The 21,177-nt window shown below is 47.5% G+C and overlaps 1 protein-coding gene across 3 annotated transcripts in view; it reads left to right on the top strand.

The window, feature by feature from the left end:
• The window catches only part of CLMN (calmin), a 141,321-nt gene that overhangs the window by 22,233 nt on the left and 97,911 nt on the right, over positions 1-21,177 (top strand). For 2 of the 3 annotated variants that reach the window (XM_055097987.2, XM_063596108.1), the window contains exon 2: positions 11,712-11,804. The exons of the other annotated variant lie outside the window; for it this stretch is intronic. In XM_055097987.2, the coding sequence (XP_054953962.1) occupies positions 11,712-11,804 (93 nt within the window). The remainder of the gene's footprint in view (positions 1-11,711; positions 11,805-21,177) is intronic. 3 annotated transcript variants of the gene reach the window in all.

Raw genomic sequence — 21,177 nt, 5'->3', positions numbered from 1 at the left:
CAGTTGTGTTTGGCATAGTATCTGGCGACAGTGTTCATCTCTTAGCAAAGTTCCTTACTGGTGACATGCTGCAGAGTCACATCAGCCACCCCATTGATCTTGCTGGCACCAGGTCAGATGGGGTGAGGGTGCCGTTCTGTCCTGTGCCCTAGGGGCAGGGATGGAGTTGGAGGAGGGTGTGGGTTGGAGGCCTGGATTTGCCTTGTATACCTGGTGCAGGGAAATCAGAAGCCTCTGGGCAAATGGGTGAAGTATTTGCCTAGAATCTGCTCTCCAGTGGCCATAGATACCCCACGGGCCCGTCTGTTCGGGCCTCAAGTAGGCTCAAATCTAGAAACTTGGACATTGAAGAGCTGAAATGGTGATGGGGGTGCTGGTGGGAGCAGTTGCAGAACAGAGAGAAAAGGCAGGAGGGAGGCCACTGCCCTTATAGGGTGCTCTGTCTCAAAACAGAGCCCCCATGAGCGACAGATCCCACGGGGAAGCCAACCATGGGCTCCAGGGTGCGTCCCTGACCTCCCTGGCCTGTCTCCTCTTCTGCTGTTGCTGGAATCCGGTGCCCGCCAACACGCCCTTATTAGTAGTGCTCATGAAGCCCTTGGCCCGGCACGGGTATGATCTGCAGGAGGATTATCCACTTGGTTAATCATCTGTGGTCGCTACTGTTTCTGTTTTATATGGTTATAAAAGTCACATCACCACATTTTTGGGCCATTACCCCGGCACAGCTGCTGCCGGCACTCTTGTGGCATCCCTCCCATCCCTCCTGATCTGTCTCCATTTGAGCATGTGGCTTTTGCACTTGTGTTTCTGGACTTCTCCCATTTGAGTCCTACTCTTTACTTTGCCTTTGCCGGCTAGTGTCTTATCCATTGCCTTCTTCCATGTTGGTGGGGGGCCCTCCCTGGGCTGCGTGTGGCCCCCGGTGCCGTTGGCATTGCATTTCAGCTCTTGCCACTTCATTGTCACACTGTGGTGGCTCCCGCACTGGGTGTGAGCCCTTTGGGGGCAGGATGTGGTCTCAGCCACCTCTGGGAGCCTGGCCCAGAGCTAACCCAGTGGTGCCCATGGAGTGGCCACACCGTGCCCCACTGAGCATCCGGGCCGTCTCCATAGTGGGAGACGGGAGGCTGCTTTCCAATCAGAGCTTCCTGATTGAGCATCTCGCTCTGTAGAGGTGTCTCTATGTTGGGGTGAAATTTCCGCAGGATAGGTTCCTAGAAAAACAATGAGGTCAAACATTTTGTTGCCCTTGGTCAACATTTATGCTTGACTGCCATTCTGTTTCTTTCAGGGTATAGGTTTCTGGGTCCCCCCAAACTCCTGTCACTTGGCACTTACACAGAAAAATAAAAGAACTATCGAGCTAGTTCTAATGGAAGGCGAGAATGAAAATGAGGAGGAAAGGTAACCAAAGGTTGGGCAGGGAAGGGAGAGGGCCAGCACAGGTCAGGTCTGCGACACTGGATTTAAATGCAGAAAAAATCCAAGTGGGAGGTGGTGGCATAGGGTGATGATCACACAGCTTAGAGCCCACAGCCTGGACTCGAATCTTGGCTCTGCCTCTTTGTAGCAGGGTCTCTTCCAACCTCAGAAGCCCTGTTTGCATCCCATCATTTACCTTCTACTTCCTAGTGGGCGTGGACAGGTTGCTGTCTCCCCACTGCATTGTGAGTCCTTGTGGACAGCAGCCCTGCTCTCATCCTCCTGTGTCTCCAGCACCTGGTGCTGCAGCTGGTGCAGCATAGGCACTTAGCAAACAGTGGCATGAATGAATGAATGAATGCCGGAAGCCCTGGTGCGTGGCCCGTGGGGCTGGAGGAGAGACCTGACTCTTGGGCAGTGTTCTTGCTCCTTCACAGGGTCTCCCATTCTGTCATGGATCCAGTGGGGCCTGGGCACTGAAGAGCCCAGAATGGTCCTCTGGATCCTGGGTTTTTGCATCTCTCTCTCCTGACTTGGATGAGCCTTTTTGGGTAGGAAAAGGGCCTGCAGCAGTGGTGGTGGGGTTGGGGGGAGCACAGCAAGGACCCTGGGCAGCCCGAGTCCCTTTTCTCTACCCACTGGCTCTCATTCCCAGTAGACCATGTGCTAACAGGGCAGGATTTTTGTCTGGTTCAATCACTGAGGCTTCCCTAATGTCAGACACATAGAGGGCACTCAATAAATGTGTAAATGAATAAACATGTGAATGAATAAACATATAGATAAATGAATGAGTGCTGGAAGTACTGGAAGTGGCTTTCTGTGGGGTACCCAAGTAACTGGAACCTGGTGGTAACACAGACGCTTGTAAAATTCTGCTTGCAAAGATGCCTTAGAGTCGGGAGAACCTGGATCGGACACCCTGGCCTGTGGCCTGAGCAGGTTATGGCGCATCTCTAAACTCCCTTTCTTCCTCTGTAATATAGGAATGGTAGATGGTACCCTGGATGTTAGGTTAAATATGCTTATTTATGTGCACCTGTCTCCATTTCACGGTCACTTCTGTCTCTCCTGCTGTCTTCCTTTGCAGGTATAGATGTACCTCTTTTTGCAAAGACATGAATGTACTCCTGTTACAGGTCTCCTGGTTTATACTTGGGCCAACGTTCTGACCCAAGATTAACTTAGCCTGGTGGAAAGCATCTTTCTTCATTACAAAAATCGTGTGTTTGGTGGGGCAGTTGCTGGCAAGTGAGGGGTCACATTCCTGCGACTGAGGTTACTATCTCTTTGTATGACTGACCCTCTCCACTTTGGGGTGCTGGATTAGTGGCCGTGTGGCCCCTTGAACAGTCTCTGGTTCCTTGCACCAGTTTGGTCTCCAGGGTGCAGGCAAGACAAGAGAGAAGCTTCTGGCTAAAGAGGATGCCCTTCTGATGCAGCGGCAGGCTACCCTGGAGAAGCTGAGCAGAACCCACCACTCACCTTCTGGCAGATCTGAGTCAGGACAAGGGAGAGAACAGGCTCTTCTTTGTGTTTTGTGATTCACTGGGGTATAAAATCTATTGGGGGGAAGGGGAAGGGAAGGGAGAGGACTGCAGGCAGGAGCCCAGCTAGAATTGGGTGCCATGGTGGCAGCCGGGTGGGGTGGGGTTGATCGATGACGCCATGGGAGCTGGGAGAGTCGAGAATTCTGTGACTTTAGAGCAGGCCCATCCCAGTGCGGGCAAGGCCCTGGAGCATCTGGAGCTCTCGTGTGCTGCTGGGGGAAATGCACAGTGGTACAGCTGCTCCGGAAACTGTGGCTAGCAGTTTCTTGTCAAGTGAGACGTACTCCACCATACAGCCTCAGATTTCCTCTAAGGTATTTGCCAAGGGAAATGGAAGCATATCCACACACAAAACTATATGCGTGGGTGAGCATACATATGCATGCACTCTGTGTGTGTGTGTGTGTGTGTGTGTGCCTGCCATATTCATAATAGCCAAAAACTGGGCACAGTCCAAACGTCCCTGTACTGGCAAAGGGATCAACAGATTGTGGCACATCCATGCAGTGGAATACTGCTCAGGAGGAAGAAGGGAAGAACTGCTAATGCACACAGCACAGACGAATCTCAAAACCCTTCTACTAAGTGGAAGAAGCCAGATTCTAAATGCTCTACAGACTGCATGATTCCATGTATATGACAGCTTGGAGAAGGCAAAATTATCAGGACAAAAAATGGATGTGTGGTTGTCAGGGGCTGGGAGTCGGGGAAGAGGATTGAGTACAATAGGACACAAAGGAATTTTGGGAGTGATGGAATATTCTATCTCTTCCATATGGTGGTGGTTATATGGCTTTATTTGTTTGCCAGAACTCACAGAACTGTACACAGGAAAGGCTGAAATGTATGTAAATTAGACTTCAATAAATCTGATTTTAAAGAGAGACCACTAGCGAGCTGGGAATCTCCTTATCACAGTTTTTTAATGACACTGGTATGTCTGTTTAAGCAGGACTGCACAAAAGTGGCCATTTTGGTTCTGTGACCAGTGATGTGCATAAGCGCCTTCTAAGTGATTTTTGAAATCCCTTCCTCCTAAAAACCACAGGAACTCCACTGAGCCCCAGGCATAGGCTTACTTTGTAAATGAGACTTTACAGGCTTCTTTCAAGCCTAGTAAAGTGATATCTGCAGGGAAAGCCACAGATAGGAGTCCAATGGCTCCCGTTTCGCTCCCACCCCTGGCAAGCACCGAGCCCAGAACCCTTCCTGGGAACACACTAGCTGGCATTCGTTTGCTTCCTTCACCTCCAACAGAAGGTGTTCTCTTATCCCGTCTGATGGGAAGATGAAATTCAAGTGCACAGCCCTGGAGTCAGACAGACCTAGGGGTGACTTCGGATCAGTCTCAATTAGGTTTGGCTATGAATTACAGAAAACCTGAAACAACATTGTTGTAAACCAAAACACATTCCTGTTCAAGCTGGTGTGGCCCACTGTGCATCAGATTATCTGCAGGTTCTCAGGTTCCTCTTAGCTCATTGCACTGCCATCCCACCATGTAGCTCTTGACCTGAAGACCCAAGATGGCTGCTAGAGCTCCAGCCATTACATTAACGTTTCAGGCAGCGTGGCAGAAGGAAGGATGATGAAGAAGGATCAAAGGGCGGATGCTAGCTCTCTGTTAATGGAAGTTTCAAGAAACTGCCTGATAGCATTTCTGCTGACATCTTATTGGTCAGCACTTAATCACTGGGTTGTGATTAATTGCACAGGAAACTGGGAAATAAAGCCCATGGTGCCCACCTAAGAACAAGAGGTTCTGATTCTGTGGAGGAAAGAGAGAATGGTTATTTGGGGTGGGGAAGGCAACCAACAGTCTGTACTACAACTTCCAGTTTTGTTGTGTTTTTACAGCAGGGCTTTTGATCAGTCTTTATAATTATGTTGTAAGGGCTCTGCCCTGGTGAATGGATTAGTGTCATTATTGAGGGAGTGGGTTAGTTATCACAGGAGGTGGTCTCTGATAAAATGATAAGTCCAGCCCCCTTCCTCTCTGTCTTGTGTGGTCTCTTGCCCTTTTGCCTTCCACTATGGGATGACGCACCACCAGATTCCAGTGCTGTGTTCTTGGACTGCCCAGCCTCTAGAAATGTGAGCCAAAATTCTGTCCAGCATAAATTACCCAGTCTGTGGCATTCTGTTATAACAGCATAAAACAGACTAAGACAACGCATTTTCCTCCTGGAACCTCCAGAGGGAATAGTGCCTTGATTTTCGCCCAGTGAGACTCTTGGGCTCTGACCTCCCAACCTATAAGATAAGTTTGGGTTGTTTTCAGCAACCACATTTGTGGTAATTTGTTACAACAAGGGAAACCAAGGAAGCTACTTGTGATCGGGGGAGCCTCTCTGAGGAGATGAACAATGAAGAGTAGATGACGCCATGCAAACAGTTGGGTGCACATTACTTTGGACAGAGAAAACAGCAAGTGCAAAGGTCCTGAGGTAGGACCGAACTCAACTTGTTTGTGGGTCATTCATCTGTCATTGGCCACCCGTCACTTTAAGTGGCCTGGTCCTTTGGTCAACATGAGAACACTGACCTTTGTCCCAATGGGCCTCTCCCACCCCTTTGTTTTTGTGTATGTTTTCCCTTTTGCTCTAAGTGCTCTTTTAGCCCAGAAAACTGTGCATTCAAAGAGGGCTAGTCCAGTGTCCCTTCTTCTGAGTCCTCTCGTGACACCACCCCCGGGCAGACTGACAGAGTTTCTTCTTGCCATTCTCAGCTCTTACCGTACGTATCCCCTGTGCAGCAGCCACTTGTTCATACAGTATATCTACTGCCTCTGCTGGGCTATCCCCCCAGGGAGAGCCTGCGTCTTACTCACCTCTCTGTTCTTACCAGCTGGCACAATGCCTGGCATGCAGGAAGCACAGTGCTTGTTGAGTGAATGATAGCTCTGCCTTCACAACCAATGGCTCTGAAGTCTCCTGCTTACCCTTTCCAGTGGCTACCCTCTTCGATTAGACTGAACTAACCAGCTTGTGTGCATTGCAGCCTGAACACATTTTCCCCAGGAGCAGTGGCCTCCACCCTGTAATCATGACTAAAATTGCATCGAGCTTATTGTAGGGTCGTATGAGGCAGGAGCCCAGTAGGAAACTCAAAGGAGTGAGTCCAGAGGGTTTGATGCAGAGGCTGTTTACAGAGGTGGGGCAGGAAAAGGCCACCAGCAAGGGCTGGTGCAGCACCCAGTGGCTCCCAGCAGGAGGGAGCTGTTACCATTGCCAGGCCTGATGGGCAAGAAGAGGGGGCTGAATTATAGGAGCCCCACAAAGCTATCGCCTGGTGAGGGGCACTCTGGCTGGAGCTGGGGGCCCAGTTGGAAGAATGCAGCCCTGGCCAAAACCACAGCTAAGGAGCGGGAGCAAGAGTAGGAGGCAGCAGAGGAATAAGTGATGTGGCCCCTCCACCCCACATTGTCCTGCCAGCGCCTCCCATTGGCCAAACCCAGTGAGTAGCCAGAAGACCAGGTGCCCAGTGCCACAACCTGTGGAGGACCTGCCCCCAGGACACAGGGCAGGGAGAGAAAGGATGATGAAGTAGGAGGAGGGGTGTGCAAAGGAGACTAGCACAGGGATTTATCCTAATCCTCACCATCACACCTGAAAATAAGTGCCCTTTTCTACAAGGTAGAGACCAGGAGGTAACTTCCCAAGATCATGTGACTCGGAAGGGACAGGTGAGGGAGGGGGAGCCGGAATGTGGATGCAGGTCTGTCTCCAGGGCCTTTCTGTTGGACAGGATCCTTCCCCGCGGATGCCTCTTGGCCCAGACTGGGTGCAAGGCCTGCCCTGTGCATGCCAGACAAGCACACGTTCTGCCCCCAGCCCTTCTCCTTCCAGAGGTGCCCTAAGAGATTGTGTCCTGGAACCCAGCTTTTTCCTGCTTCATTGCAGCGATCTTAACTGTAATTCTGCTGTTCTGTTTTCTTGGTTAAATTTTGTCTTCCCTCTGCAAGCAGGGGCCATGCCTTTTCCTCATCTTTGTAGTCTGTCCAGTCCCTGGCACATAGTAGGTGCTTAGCAAATATTTCTGGAAATATAAGTGAATCCAGCCCACTCCCCCACCCGTTCTTTGGCAGGCAGGCTGACTGCACGCACTCTCCTGGCTGTTTAGGGTGAGGTAGGTAGGAAGAGGTTCGCCTGGGGAGTGGGGAAGCCCTCCAGCCAGACTTCTGGCCTCCTCCTCCTCCTCCTCTTTGGTGTCACCCTCCAGCCAGGCAGTGGGGCTGGCACCTTCCCTGCTGGCGTTTGGTAAGTTTTAGCTAAAACGCTAAGTGAGAGACTGAGGAGGGAGTGGGAGGGAGTTTTTCCTTGTTTTCTACTTCATGTTGCCTCATTCCGTACCACGTAGAACAACACCAGACTTGGTTTCTAGAGACTGCAGGTTTGTGTGATGGTCCCGAGAGCCTTGGGAAAGGAAGGAGCCTGGACCCCATTCTCAGCCTCACAGGACAGCTCAGCCAGGGGATGTGTTGTTGCCTCAGATTTATTTTTCCATTTCACAAGCCAGAGAGGGCTGCGGGGCAGGGGTGGGTGGGAGACAGGGGGCGCAGTACACCCACGTGTCTCTGCCCTTCTTATCCAGTGCTGGGGTCTGTGCAGCTCGTTCCTGCCTGCTGGGAGCAGGTGCACAGAGCCCATTCTCCTGGTCTTGAATCCATAGAGAATGACAGTGAAGATCAGAGGCTGACAGACTGCCTAGGGAGGCCTCAAGATATGTATGGTTATTTGATTTGATTTAAAAACAAGTCAGAGAAAACTTGAAAATAGGGAGGAAGGGAGGAAGGAGGTATTGAGAGAAGGAAGGAAGGAGGGAGGGAAGGAAGGAGGGAGGGAGGGAAGGAAGGAGGGAGGAAGGGAAGGAGGGAGGGAAGGAAGGAGGGAGGGAGGGAAGGAAGGAGAGAGGGAAGGAGGGAAGAAGGGAGGGAAGGAGGGAGGGAAGGAGGGAAGGGAGGGGAGGGGAGGGATTTTCCATCTCATTTACCCTGACATAGTTATTGTCATTTTAATTTTTTTATTTCTAACCATCTCCCAAATACATTCCTAGTGGTTCTCATGGCCATGGACGGCTATGTGCAAAATTGCATTCTGCTCTGTGTCACTTACCCACTTCTTTCTCCTGCTCCGTGGTTACCCCTGGATGATCATGTCTGTGGCTGGTTGGATGTGCTGGGGTGGAATTAGCCATGTCCCTGGAGGAGCAGACCCACACCGGGCACCCGTGCTCTCACAGGCCTGTGCTTTTGGAGCTTCATCTCGCCCTCCCTGAGCTGGTTCATGTTAATTTAATCAGGCTATGCTGATTTCTCTCCAGCTCCCAGCAAATCCTAGCTCGTGGGAAAGCTGGTGTTTTTAGTGGGGGCACAAGCATAATGGTCCCCACCCTCCCCTACCACCAGCCTGGGAATCTGCAGAGCAGGTGAAGTCAGAGGGTACCGTCGGTCCCCGTGAGTGTGCAGGGCAGAGCTTGCTTAGGCTTTTGACCTGAAGTTATTTAAAGTCAAGGACATTTCTTAGAGGAAGGACAAAAATCAATAAGGGAGACAGTAAGGCTTTTACTTACACCTCCTGGAGGGCCATGGAGCCTGTGACCCAAGATGCAGAGGGTGGAGGTGGGGGTGGAGGTGGGGGTGGGGGTGGGGGTGGGGGTGGGGGACCCTTGGGGGGCAGATCTCATTACTGGTGTTTGTTTGTGTTGTTATTTTAAACCATCCTAGGGGAGCTTATGAAATCTCTGGAGACTTTTAAAAATAGCGTAGTTTCTGGTTTTAAAAGTAGTACATGTCCACTGTATAAAATATGGAAAAATACAAAATGTTCCAAATGATGCCACCCAGAAATGACTACCGTTTACCTTTTGACGCATTTTCTTTTTGGGCTTTTTCCCTGTGAATGTGTCGAGTTTTAACATAAATGGTGTAGAGGGTGTTAAGGACGTGTAGTTGTGTGGAGTGAGCCGCTGAATTCTCTCCATGCCTCAGTCCCCCTATCTGTGAAATAGGCCCAAAAGTCAGACCTTCCTCTCAGGCTTGCAGTGAGGCCAAATGAGGACGTGGGAACACGTCAACCCTTGGCACAGTGCCAGGAACACAGTCAGTTCTCAATAAATGCTTGTCATTGCCATTAGCAATTTCAGTCCACCATGTATATAATTTTGGATCCTATTTTTTTTCACTTTGTGTTCTGACCTCAGAATTTTCCCATGTTTTAAATGTTGGGTAACCAGCATTTTTGGGGCTGCATGCGCATTCTTTCTGTGGCTGACTTAACTGCTGTTGGCCATCCACGGCTTCTCCAGCTTTGCATGCTTTTTGGTACCTCCTGCTGAACCTCCTTGCACGTTCATTCTTGTCCCCATTTCTGGTGATCTTAGAGGACAGATACCTAGATGTGGAAATATTGGGTCACAGGCTATGGGAATTTATCTGTGGGGCTCTGAATAACGTACGCTCAGCTCACTTTTAAGGAGGAGGATAGGGCTCCCCATTCCCCAGCGAGGTTTGCTGGGGCCAGTCTGACTCTGCCTCTCCTGGAGCTTTCACCTGGGCTTGGTGTTTATTTGCAGAAGTGATAATCCCCAGCCGCACCTGCAACCTGGAGCTCTGGGGATGAGAAACAGCTCCTGTGGCCAATGATATTTCCAGGAGGATGTGTGTCTGGGTTTTTTTGGCACAGGCAGCATGCAGTCCCAGGTATTAGCCAGCCCCGAGACGCAGGAGCTGCAGGGATGCGGCTCCATGTGGGCGGGATAAATCTGTTTACAGGCCATCGCCATGGCTAGGCTGCCTGGCTCCCATTTCACAGGCGCCTGCAACAGGTGGTTTCCTGGATGGCGAGCCAAGCCCCAGGCAGACAGGAAGGCTCACGCCCAGGCTCAGCTGGGTGGGTGAATGTTGTCATCAGTAACCAGGGACGCTGTCACAGCCCGGGTTCCACTCTGGCCAGCTAAAGCTTTTTCCAAGATGGTTTCTTTTTAAATTGTTCTTGCCCTTTGGGAGAGGAAGAAATTAAGAATTTGACAGAAGAGCGTGGTCAGCTTGGAGCCCAGCAGGTGCCTAGAAGGATATTAATAATCATAGCAGTATCGGCAGCTGCGTTCCTGGCAAGCACGTGTTTGTGTCATCTCTGCTGCAAGCACGGGAGCTCCATGTCCTTGGTATTATTAGTTATTCTGCGTCGGTATCCCTAGGCTACCACCCTTCATAGAACCAGCATTCATTGAGCACCTACTGCATACCACAGCACTAGGGTGGGGATAGGAATACTGAGAAGCTGTTCTGACGCTCGGGAGCTGAAAGCACCATAAGGAGGCCCGTGGGTTTCCTAGGGCTGCTGTAACAAACTTACACAAAGTGAGCACTTTCAAGCAATGCAGATGTGGCATCTCACAGTTCTGGAGGTCAGAAACCTGAGGCAGTCTCACTGGGCTAAATTCAAGGCACTGGTAATACTGTGTTCCTTCTGGAGGCCCCAGGAGAGAATCTGTTGCCTTGCCTGTTTTAGTTTCTAGAGGGCCCTCATATTTGTGGGCTTGTGGCCTGTTCCTCCATCTTCAAAGCCAGCAGCGTCTCAACTCTCTCTGACTCTGTTTCCATCAACTGTCTCTTCTCTTCTGTCTTCTGGATCACATCTCCCTCTGTCTTCCTCTTATAAAGACCCTTGTGATTACATTTAAGGCCCTCCCTGAGACTCCAGGAAAACTTCTCCATCTCAAGATCCTTAACACATCTGCAAAGTCTGTTTTTGCCACATAAAGGCAACACACAGACTCCAGGGATTGGGATCTGGACATCTTTGGGGGAGCGTCAAAGTGTGACAGAGTCACAAAGCACCACCACCCAAGAAAGAAGAGTGGGTGGGGCGGACCCAGGGCGTCATGGTGAGGGTTTAGCACTAGGACCCATTGCACCTGAGTGGCTCTGCACACTGTGAAGGGCTCTGCAGGTGTCAACGAGAAACAGCCTTGGATTGGAGGCAATTTGTCTTTCATGTGAGGATTAAGGAGCTTTTCTTTTTTAAAGGTTATATTATTTTGAAGATAGAATTCCCAAAAGACATCCCCCAAAGAATGGACACTTTGCCTTGAAATGTTATAGGCTTCAGCTCTTGTGTTTGATTCTTGCACGTCTTTAAACCTGTCTTAGGTGGCGATTGCACACAAGGAGGCCAACCCCCTGGTGGGGGAGGTGACAAGCTGGCCCCTGAGCAAAAGGACCATGGGAGACCTGGCACAGTAGGCTAAGGCAGCCAGTGGGGATTTTGGCCTGATGGGGTCATAATATGAATGGCCAGCTCCTAAGAGGATGGGGATTGGGCATAAAAGGGAACAGAGAGGACAACAGCCGAGAGGACTAGGCTGGTGGAGAAAGTGGGCAGCCCAGGAATGGGGCTGGGGGATTGGGGTGGGAGGAGCCTGATTGCTTCTTTTCCCTGGTTTGAAGCCTTCAATGCCCGCGCCCCCCAACACCCAGGTCTTTGTTATCAACCCTTTTCTCCTTTTAGCATTTAAAAAAATTGAAGTATAGTATACATATGATAAGGATGTAGAACAATGGTTTTTTGTTTATTTATTTATTTATTTATTTTTTGAGACAGAGTCTTGCTCTGTCGCCCAGGTTGCAACCTCTGCCTCCCAGGTTCAAGCAATTCCCATGCCTCAGCCTCCCACGTAGCTGGGACTACAGGCACGCACCACCACACCTGGCTAATTTTTTGTATTTTTTAGCAGAGATGGAGTTTCACCATGTTGCCCAGGCTGGTCTTGCACTCCTGAACTCAGGCAATCTGCCTGTGTCGGCCTCTCAAAGTGCTGGAATTACAGGTATGAACCACCATGCCCAGCCTGACCAATGGGATTTATATGAAGTGTCATATAACAGTAAAGTGTACAGAGTGCCCTAACCTTAGGTGTATGTGATGTGTGCACACACCCATGGCACCGCCACTCAGATGCAGGCAGAGGCCACATCTGGAACACAAGCAGCTCTCTCTGTGCCCCTCCCAGTGATACCTACCTCCAGCGGTAACCCCTATTGTGATTCCCAGCACCATGCTGAATGTTGATTGTTTGGGAACTTTTGCATAAATGGACCCTGCAGTGGATTCTTTGTGTCTTGGCTTCTTTTGCTTGATAGTTGGCGAGATCCAGAGATCCATGCAAGTTGTGAGTTAATTCTTTTTCATTGCTGTGTAGTATTCCTTTGTGCGACTGTACCATGTCTGTTCTCCTGTTGATGGACAAGTGGATTGATCCCAGTTTTTGGCTATTATGAATGTGCTGTGAAGAACACTCTTGGGCATGTCTTTTGGTGGACACAAGCGCTTGTTTCTTCTGGCTTATACACAGGGGTGGAATTGTGGAATCAAAGGGTCAGCATGTTTTATTTTTTGTGGATGCTGCCAAACAGTTTTTGAAAGTGGCACCAATTTACAGCCTGCCAGCCAGCAGTGCATTGATGTGAGCTGAAACTTCTTGATGTGTTTTGTGAGGTGTTTAAGCATAGGATCTGCCAATCTCTTCAGCCTTGTGCTTCGTCACCTAGCAGAACCCTGTGCTCCAGCTGCTGTAGTTTCCATTGTTCAGATGTGCCTGATCTGTCTTACCTCTCGGCCTTTGCATCTGCTCTTCCCTCTGCCTAGCGCACTGTTCCTTCCCCAGCCCTGCCTTCTCACTGGCTCACTCCTCTTTAAGGCTTCTCTTAGGCTTATCTCTTTCAAAAGCCTACTGTGATCCCAAAACCTCATTAGGTGCCCTCCCAGGGCACCTTAGTCCTCTGGATCAGCCACATCATGGCTGTTGCAACTCTGGTTTGCAGCTGTTCATGTAAGTCCTCTAAGAATAGGACTTTGTGATAAGGCCCCTGCCTTAGGATACAGGGCTTCTGTGGGAGATACCACTGTGGCAGTATAGAAATTATACGTGGGTTTAGAAGTAGAAAGCCCATGTGCTCTTCCAGGCCCCACTATGCTGTGGTTGTGAGATCTTAGACAGGTTACTTGACTGTTACGATTCTGTTTTCTCTGCTGCAAAATGGGCATAAAACCTGTCCAAGTCACAGACTAATGAACTAATGAACCATGAACTAATGAACAGGAAATCTTTGTACTCTGGTAGGTGATGCCTTGGTGTGCACTGAGAATCTTGATAGCCAGTAATTACGGTGGGTTGGTTGAGAGCATAGGGAGGGAAATGCAGATAGCTGGCTAGGAGCCTCTCTGCCCTCCAGAAACAGGGCTGTATGGAGAGAGGCTGATGACCTTGGACTGGAGGCTGCAGGATCCCAAGAAAGACCCAGAATCCCAGGGCATCTTCTCCCTGCAAGCCAGTGTTGTCTGAGCTTTATGGACATCTTCCAATGCTAAACCACTGAAGCTGTCGTTCTCAAAGTGAGGTTCCTGGCCAGCAGCATCAGCGTCACCCAGGACCTTGTTGCAACTGCAGATTCTCAGGCTCCACCTCAGCCTACTGCATCAGGAACTCTGGATGTGGGGCCTGGTGCTTCTGATGGGTGCTCAAGTTTAACAACCATGGCACTGCAGGAAGGGTGCTGCTCTCAGACCCTCCTCTCTCCCTCTCCAAGTAAGTGACAAACAGGGATCCAGCTGCTGCCTGCTACAGCATCCAGCATCCCAGAGATGCCTAACATCGCGCCATGCTGAGAAGGGCGGGCAGGTTGAGGCAGGCCCAGCATACTTGGCTCTGTAGTTTGCGTGTTGCATGTGGCCTCCGTGGAGCCTGGCCACGGAGCTGGGCTAGAAAGTGACGGGGACAGTTCCCATCAGACAGAGGGTTTGTGCACAGAGAGGGCTGGCAGAAGCGGGGAGGTTTTTATTTATTTGTATAGATGTAAGCTTTGTTGCTCAAATCATAGGATTTCCCTGGTTTGCAAAGTCAGACCGTTAGAATTGCCTCTCCTCTGTGCAAATTCACAGGAGGGAAGATAGGAGGCAAGGCTGGGATTCTAGCGAAGGTGACAGAAGCAAAATGTGGTAGCCTTGGGGGGATGACATGACCTGGGAGGCAGCTCACGTGTGGCAGCTGGCCTTTTTGTGTTAGTTGTTGGTTCTCCCTTCCAAATCATAGATGCCACCTTTCACAGTCTGGGTCTGCCTGTCTGCAAAGTTGCATGCAAACTTTCTGTGGGGTCACGTGGTGAGCAGAGGCTGGCACACACAGGTGTTGAGTGAGATCCTGATGATCCCTGACTGATCTACCGTGAGACACGTGCTCTCTCTTCAGGGCCTTTGAACTCACTGTTCTCTCTGCCTCATGGAAGGGCAGTCCCCTCCCTGCAGACTCTTGGTCTTTATGTCTTCAACTCCCATTAATTTTATAATTTTTGGGGGGTAAAACGACATTTTTATTTTGGGTGAAAACATTTTGTAACTGAGCCGAAAATCACACAACATAAAATTAACCATTTTAAAATGTGTAATTCAGTAAGATTTAGTATATTCAGAGTGTACAACCATTACCACTATCTTATTCCAAAAGTTTCATCACCCCCAAAGAAGACCCAACACATTAAGGAGTCACTCCCCATTTACCATCCCTCTATCTCCTGGAAACCACTAAACTGCTTTCTGTCTCTATGGATTTACTTATTCTAGATACCTCATTTAAATGGAAGCAGATAATATATAACCTGTGCCTGGCTTCTTAGCATAATGCTTTTGAGGTTCATCCATGTTGTAGCATACATCAATGCTTCATTCCTCTTTATGGCTAAATAATATTCCATTGTATGGCTATTACCTCTTGCCTCTCCATCTTCCCACCTCATTGTCTAGGACTTACTAGTGAAGTAAATTTCAGATGTTGTTCCATTTCATTCATAAATACTTTAGTATTTTTCTTTAAAAGATAAGGACTTTTTAAAAAGCATAACTACATTACCATGATCACACCTGAAATAATTAATAATATCCTTAATATCAAATAGCCAGAGGAAGAAGTTTTTCAGCCTGACATTTGATGCCCAAGCTTGCTTCATCTCCACTCTTCTCCCCTTCCTCCTCCTCCTCCACTTCCCATAGGTCAGAGATGATCTTGCATGCACTTTACCATGTGGTCCTATATGAATCAATTGTTGGTGGCTACCTGGAGTGCTGAGTGCAGAAGGATTTTGAAGTGAAGTCTGGGATGGGTGGGAAAGAGTGCCGTGGTTGATTAGCAATGCCTGCTGTGGACATGAGTGGAGGGTGTGGCCGTACCATGGAGCTTATACCTTATCCACATATCCCAGTGATCTCGCCTGTTACATACCCAGCTCAAAAGTCCACCTCATCCTGGAGCATATATCTTAGCCACATATCCCAGTGATCTCACCTGTAATATACCCAGTGCAAATGTCCACTCTTCTAAAAGATTTTCTCAGATCCTCCAGTTATGATTAGTCTTTTCCTTTATGGGACTCTGTGGGGCCTGTCATACGTGTCTAGGGGAGGAAGGCATGTTCTACAATTTACCCAGTGTTTCCCTAGCTTGTGTGTCAACAGCACAGAAGACAGCACTGCTTCTCCAGAGGCCCAGACAGCATTCACATGCAGGCCCTACCTTGCTGGGCCCAGATTCTCTCTCCCACACACATTTAAATTTCATACTCTCCTTTCCTGGAAGAGAATTTGATGACTTAAAAGATTGATTCTAATGGATATATTTCCAGGTACTAGTTGGGGATGGGTGGTTTCAGGTTTAATTTTTCTTCCTGTTCAAAATCAAGCCTGGAAAGCCACATGTATTAGTCCGTTTTTCACACTGCTGATAAAGGCATACCCACGACTGGGAAGAAAAAGAAGTTTAATTGGACTTACAGTTCCACATGGCTAAGGAGGCCTCAGAATCATGGTGAGAGGCGAAAGGCACTTCTTATATGGTGGTGGCAAGAGAAAATGAGAAAGAAACAAAAGTGTAAACCTTTGATAAACCCATCAAATCTCATGAGACTTAATCATTACCATGAGAATAGCATGAGAAAGACTGGCCCCCATGATTCAATTACCTCCCCCTGGGTCCCTCCCACAACATGTGGAAATTCTCGGAGATACAATTCAAGTAGAGATTTGGGTGGGGACACAGCCAAACCATATCATTCCACCCATGGCCCCTCCCAGATCTCATATTCTCACACTTCAAAACCTGTCATGCCTTCCCAACAGTCCCCCAAAGCCTTAACTAATTTCAGCATTAACCCACAAATTCACAGTCCAAAGTCTTATCTGAGACAAGGCAAATCCCTTCTGCCTATGAGTCTGCAAAATCAAAAGCAAGCTAGTTGCTTCCTAGATACAGTGGGGTACAGGTATTGGGTAAATACAGCCATTCAAAATGGGAGAAATTGGCCAAAAAAAGGGGTTACAGGGCCTGTGCAAGTCCGAAATTTGGGGGTGGGGGGCACCAAAATTTAAAGCTCCAAAATGATCTTTGACTCCAGATCATGCTGATGCAAGAGGTGGGTTCCCATGGTCTTGGGCAGCTTCCCACCTGTGGCTTTGCAGGGTACAGCCTCCCTCCTGGCTGTTTTCACATGCTGGTGTTGAGTGTCTGTGTTTTTTCCAGGCACATGGTGCAAGCTGTCAGTGGATCTACCATTCTGGGTTCTGGAAGATGGTGGCCCTCTTTTTACAGCTCCACTAGGCAGTGCCCCAGTAGGGACTCTGTATGGGGGCTCTGACCCCACATTTCCCTTCTGCACTGCCCTAGTGGAGGTTTTCCATGAGGGCCCTGCCCCTGCAGCAAACTTTTGCCTGCGCATCCAGGCATTTCCATATATATATCTGAAATCTAGGCGGAGGTTCCCAAACCTCAATTCTTGACTTCTGTGCACCTGCAGACTCAACACCACATGGAAGCTCCCAAGGCTTGGGGCTTTCACCCTCTGAAGCCACAGCGTGAGCTGTACATTGGCCCCTTTCCACCACAACTGGAGCGGCTGGGACACAGGGCACCAAGTCCCTAGGCTGCACACAGCACAGGGACCCTGGGTCTGGCCCACAAAACCATTTTTTCCACCTGGGCCTCTGGGCCTGTGATGGGAGGGGCTGCCATGAAGGTCTCTGACGTGGCCTGGAGACACTTTCTCTATGGCCTTGGGGATTAACATTAGGTTCCTTGCTACTTATGCAAATTTCAGCAGCCAGCTTGAATTTCTTCCCCCAAAATGGGTTTTTCTTTTCTATCGCATAGTCAGGCTGCAAATTTTCCAAACTTTTATGCTCTGCTTCCCTTATAAAACTGAATGCCTTTAACAGTGCCCAAGTCACCTGTTGAATGCTTTGCTGCTTAGAAATTTCTTCCACCAGATACCTAAATCATCCTTCTCAAGTTCAAAGTTCCACAAATCTCTAAGGCAGGGGAAAAATGCCCCCAGTATCTTTGCTAAAACATAACAAGAGTCACCTTTGCTGTGGTTCCCAACAAGTTCCTCACCTTATTGTCCATGTTGCTTTCAGCATTTTGGGCAAAACCATTCAACAAATCTCTAGGAAGTTCCAAACTTTCCTACATTGTCCTGTCTTCTTTGGAGCCCTCCAAACTGTTCCAACCTCTGCCTGTTACCCAGTTCCAAAGTTGCTTCCACGTTTTTGGGTATCTTTTCAGCAATGCTGCACTCTACTGGTACCAATTTACTGTATTCGTTCATTTTTCACGCTGCTGATAAAGACATACCCGAGACTGGGAAGAAAAAGAGGTTTAATTGGACTTACAGTTCCACATGGCTGGGGAGGCCTCAGAATCGTGGCAGAAGGTGAAAGGCATTTCTTACATGGCAGCAGCAAGAGAAAATGAGAAAGAAGCAAAAGCAAAAACCCCTGATAAACCCATCAGATTGCATGAGACTTATTCACTATTACAAGAATAGCATGGGAAATACAGGCCCCTGTGACTCAATTACCTCCCACTGGGTCCCTCTCACAACATGTGGGAATTCTGGGAGATACAATTCAAGTTGAGATTTGGATGGGGACACAAACAAACCATATCACCACAGCATCATGCCATGGAGCACAGGGCTGGGGCTGAAGCCCTGAGATCTGCTCCAGCCCGACTGCCCTGTGACCTTAGGTGAGTCCCTCCCCCTCCCCAGTCCTCTGTGTCCTCCTGTGTATAAAAAGAGTGTGGGCTTCTTGATTGTGGTCATTTTGCCTGCTCCTGCATCTGACAGGCTCCAGTTCTGCTCCTGCAAAGAATGTGCTGGTCCTGCTGACTTGAGGCTGTAAGCCAGTGGGAGCAGGGAGGCTGTTAGAACTCTCCACTGCTTTCCCCTTCCGGCCCTGATTCTGACCTTCTCTCTGAGTGGCTGCTCCTTGTCCAGGGGTAATATAAAGGCTTCCTGGGCTGAGGTGGCAAGTGCCTTGGAGATCTGTCCTTGACTCTTTGTCCCTGTGGTTTTTGCCTGCCCTCTGCATAGGTGAGGTCCCCAGGGGCCATTTCAGTGCTTGTTTGGCTTCTGCATACTGGATTCAGCTGCCCCTTTCTGGCCACTCAGTTCTCATTTGGGCCTGAACCAGCTCAGCCTGCATTGCCTCATGGTCTGTCTGAACAAATTGGCAGGTCCTTTCTCTCCTGATATTGCTCTGATCTGACCCTTCCTATATCGCCCCCCAGCTCCTACTCCTGTCCAAGCCTCCATCACACATGCCTAGACTACAAAAACTTCCTAACTGGCTTCTTGGCCTATACTTGCTTCTCTTTCCAATATCCTTTCCATATGCTGCCAGAGAGATGTTCTTAAAAATGAAGTCTGGTTTGGCCACTCTTCATGGTTCCCTAGAAGTGCAAATCTTAGTGCAAGAAGAATTGTTCAAGATCTGACATTTGCCTTCTGCCCCATCCTCTGCTCCTGCAAAATCAAACTGCTCATTCTTTTTGTACATGGTGTTCCCTGGACATTCTCTTCTCCAGCAACTGTGACTGATGAATTCCTACTCATCCTTCAGAACCCAATTGACATGTTCTCACTTACTTGTTAAGCTGATGCTCTGAGGAAAGTTACCAACCATAACCAGAGACACACAGCCAAATCCAACAAGTGTGGTCCACAGTAGAGGAAAATAGGGCAGCTCGTTTGTGAATTGAAGGGTGGTGGAGCCCGCCCCTAGCCTCTACTCTCTTTCTGCCTTCATCTGCCTGCATGGTACAGCCCTTCTTGGTACCAGAAAACAGAAAGAACTGTGACTTCTGACAATAGGTGACACTATCTGGAAGATTTAATAAGTGTTTAAGAAAATGTTGAGTAAGCTTATCTTGCATTTCTACACGAGGAGTACAACAGCAATATATTCCACAACAGTAAAGCAAAATAAGTAATATTACCCCAAGTGACTAAACAAGAAGGCTTTCCTTGAACTGGGCTATTGTTGGAACCAAGCTGATATGGAGTTGTTAGCCTATTCCAATATGTGCCCAGAATTAGAAAATCAATCTAGATTTTTTACATTACCTATCCCTGTTTCTCCTGAGCAGTAGCCAGTGATCACTGGTTGGCTCACAGGAATAAGCAGGGTCAGTCTAAATTGCAGAAAAAACTCAAAAACAATGAATGTGACTAGAATCTAATAACAGGTGTACCATAGTTTCTGAAACATAATTTTTCTCTCTCTAGTTCCCATTTTTATTAAAAAGCGGTAACAGTAGGACTGATTTGTTTGCAAAATGACTTTTAGTTTTATTATACTTGGCCTGATGATCTGTATAATGTGCAGCAAGAATAATTATTTGCCATATAGCCTTCTTTTTAAAAATTGGCTTTGATGGAACCATAAGCAGTGTCAGCTTAGACTTTTTAAAGCCTTGAACCCAGCCATGGATTTATTTAACTGTGTCCGTAAATACGTGTATGAGTTGGATAAATGTTTCTCATCTCAAGGTCTCAAGATAATTTGGGGCTCCTGGGCCTGTCAGAACTTTTATTAGTTCTGTCTATGCAGTTAATTCCTGTTTTGCCTGGTATTTATGAATATATTAGTTATCCAAAAGAGACTTGGAAGTTTATTTTTCCTCTCTGCATTTAAAAGTGCTTGTCAGAGTTCCATAGCTGATTATAAACGACCTTTTAAAGAGGATTGAAACAAGATAACAATTGTCTGTGGATGACAAAAAGTCTTAGGGCAGCCACAGTCAAAGACAAAATTTACAAGGAAATTTGGTTACTTTTGTGGCATGTAACAATTTTACATAACCATTGTAATTATTACTGATAACATACCACTAAGTCATATCAAAATTATAGGAGTTTCCCCTAATTTTGGAACACATACCAATAACATATTTATAAAAATATAGCCCAACAAAAGCCAAACACCATTTCATACTTGACAATGCTTCCTATATGATTTTAATATACCAAATAAGCCAAATACTTTTGGACTTTAGGGAATCTAATATCTAAAAGGATTAATCAGGTCAGAAAAAGACTTAATTTAGAATTAGATTTTGGAAAGTTTGTCAAATATCAAAGTTTTAAAACACTGTAAGAGAAAATCCCAGGTCACCGTAAGTCATTTATTTAGCCAAATAACTCAAAGATTTTAAACAAGCAAAAACCTCTATTCATTAGCAGAGGGAAGACTTAGCTTTCTAAACAGTCTCTTTTATTTCCCTTCTTTTTCCTGTATTTAAAAGGCAAATAAAAATCTTTCATTATCTTTTAATGTTACATGAAAATCTTGCTCAAGAGAGAATCTAGCCAAATTTTACCTTTGCATTAGTGTCCTATTAATATCAAACCCAATTCTTAATAAAACCCTGTAGACAAATTTATCCAACTTTAATCAGTTTGACCATAAGGTAATATTTTCAAAACTGTTTATAACCCTTTAGACTTTTTTTGTTAAAGCACAGACCAATGCTCTAAGAAAATCCTGTTGTGCTTTATTCCAATGTTCAATTTATGGAAAAACCAAATAATACCTCTTTAACTTCAGCCAATATGTTCACACACAATTTCTTTTACAAGATTAATCTTTCACAAACCTTCCACAACTTGCTCAAATCTTCAGCTTTAGCCTATCTAACTTAATATAATCCTTTAACCCTTTATACTAGGCAAAAAAAAAAAAAAAAACCATATTCTGATGCCTTATAATCTTTTACCAAAAATACATTCTACATTTCTTATACACCTTGCATGTAAAACTGTTTCTTTAGTCGTCTCAATATACATGTTACAGTGTTAACTCTTAGCAACTTTTAT

The sequence above is a fragment of the Pan paniscus genome, chromosome 15, assembly GCF_029289425.2.
Source record: "Pan paniscus chromosome 15, NHGRI_mPanPan1-v2.0_pri, whole genome shotgun sequence".
In the NCBI taxonomy this organism is placed as follows: Eukaryota; Metazoa; Chordata; class Mammalia; order Primates; family Hominidae; genus Pan; species Pan paniscus.
This window is presented reverse-complemented; position numbering and strand designations above follow the sequence as displayed.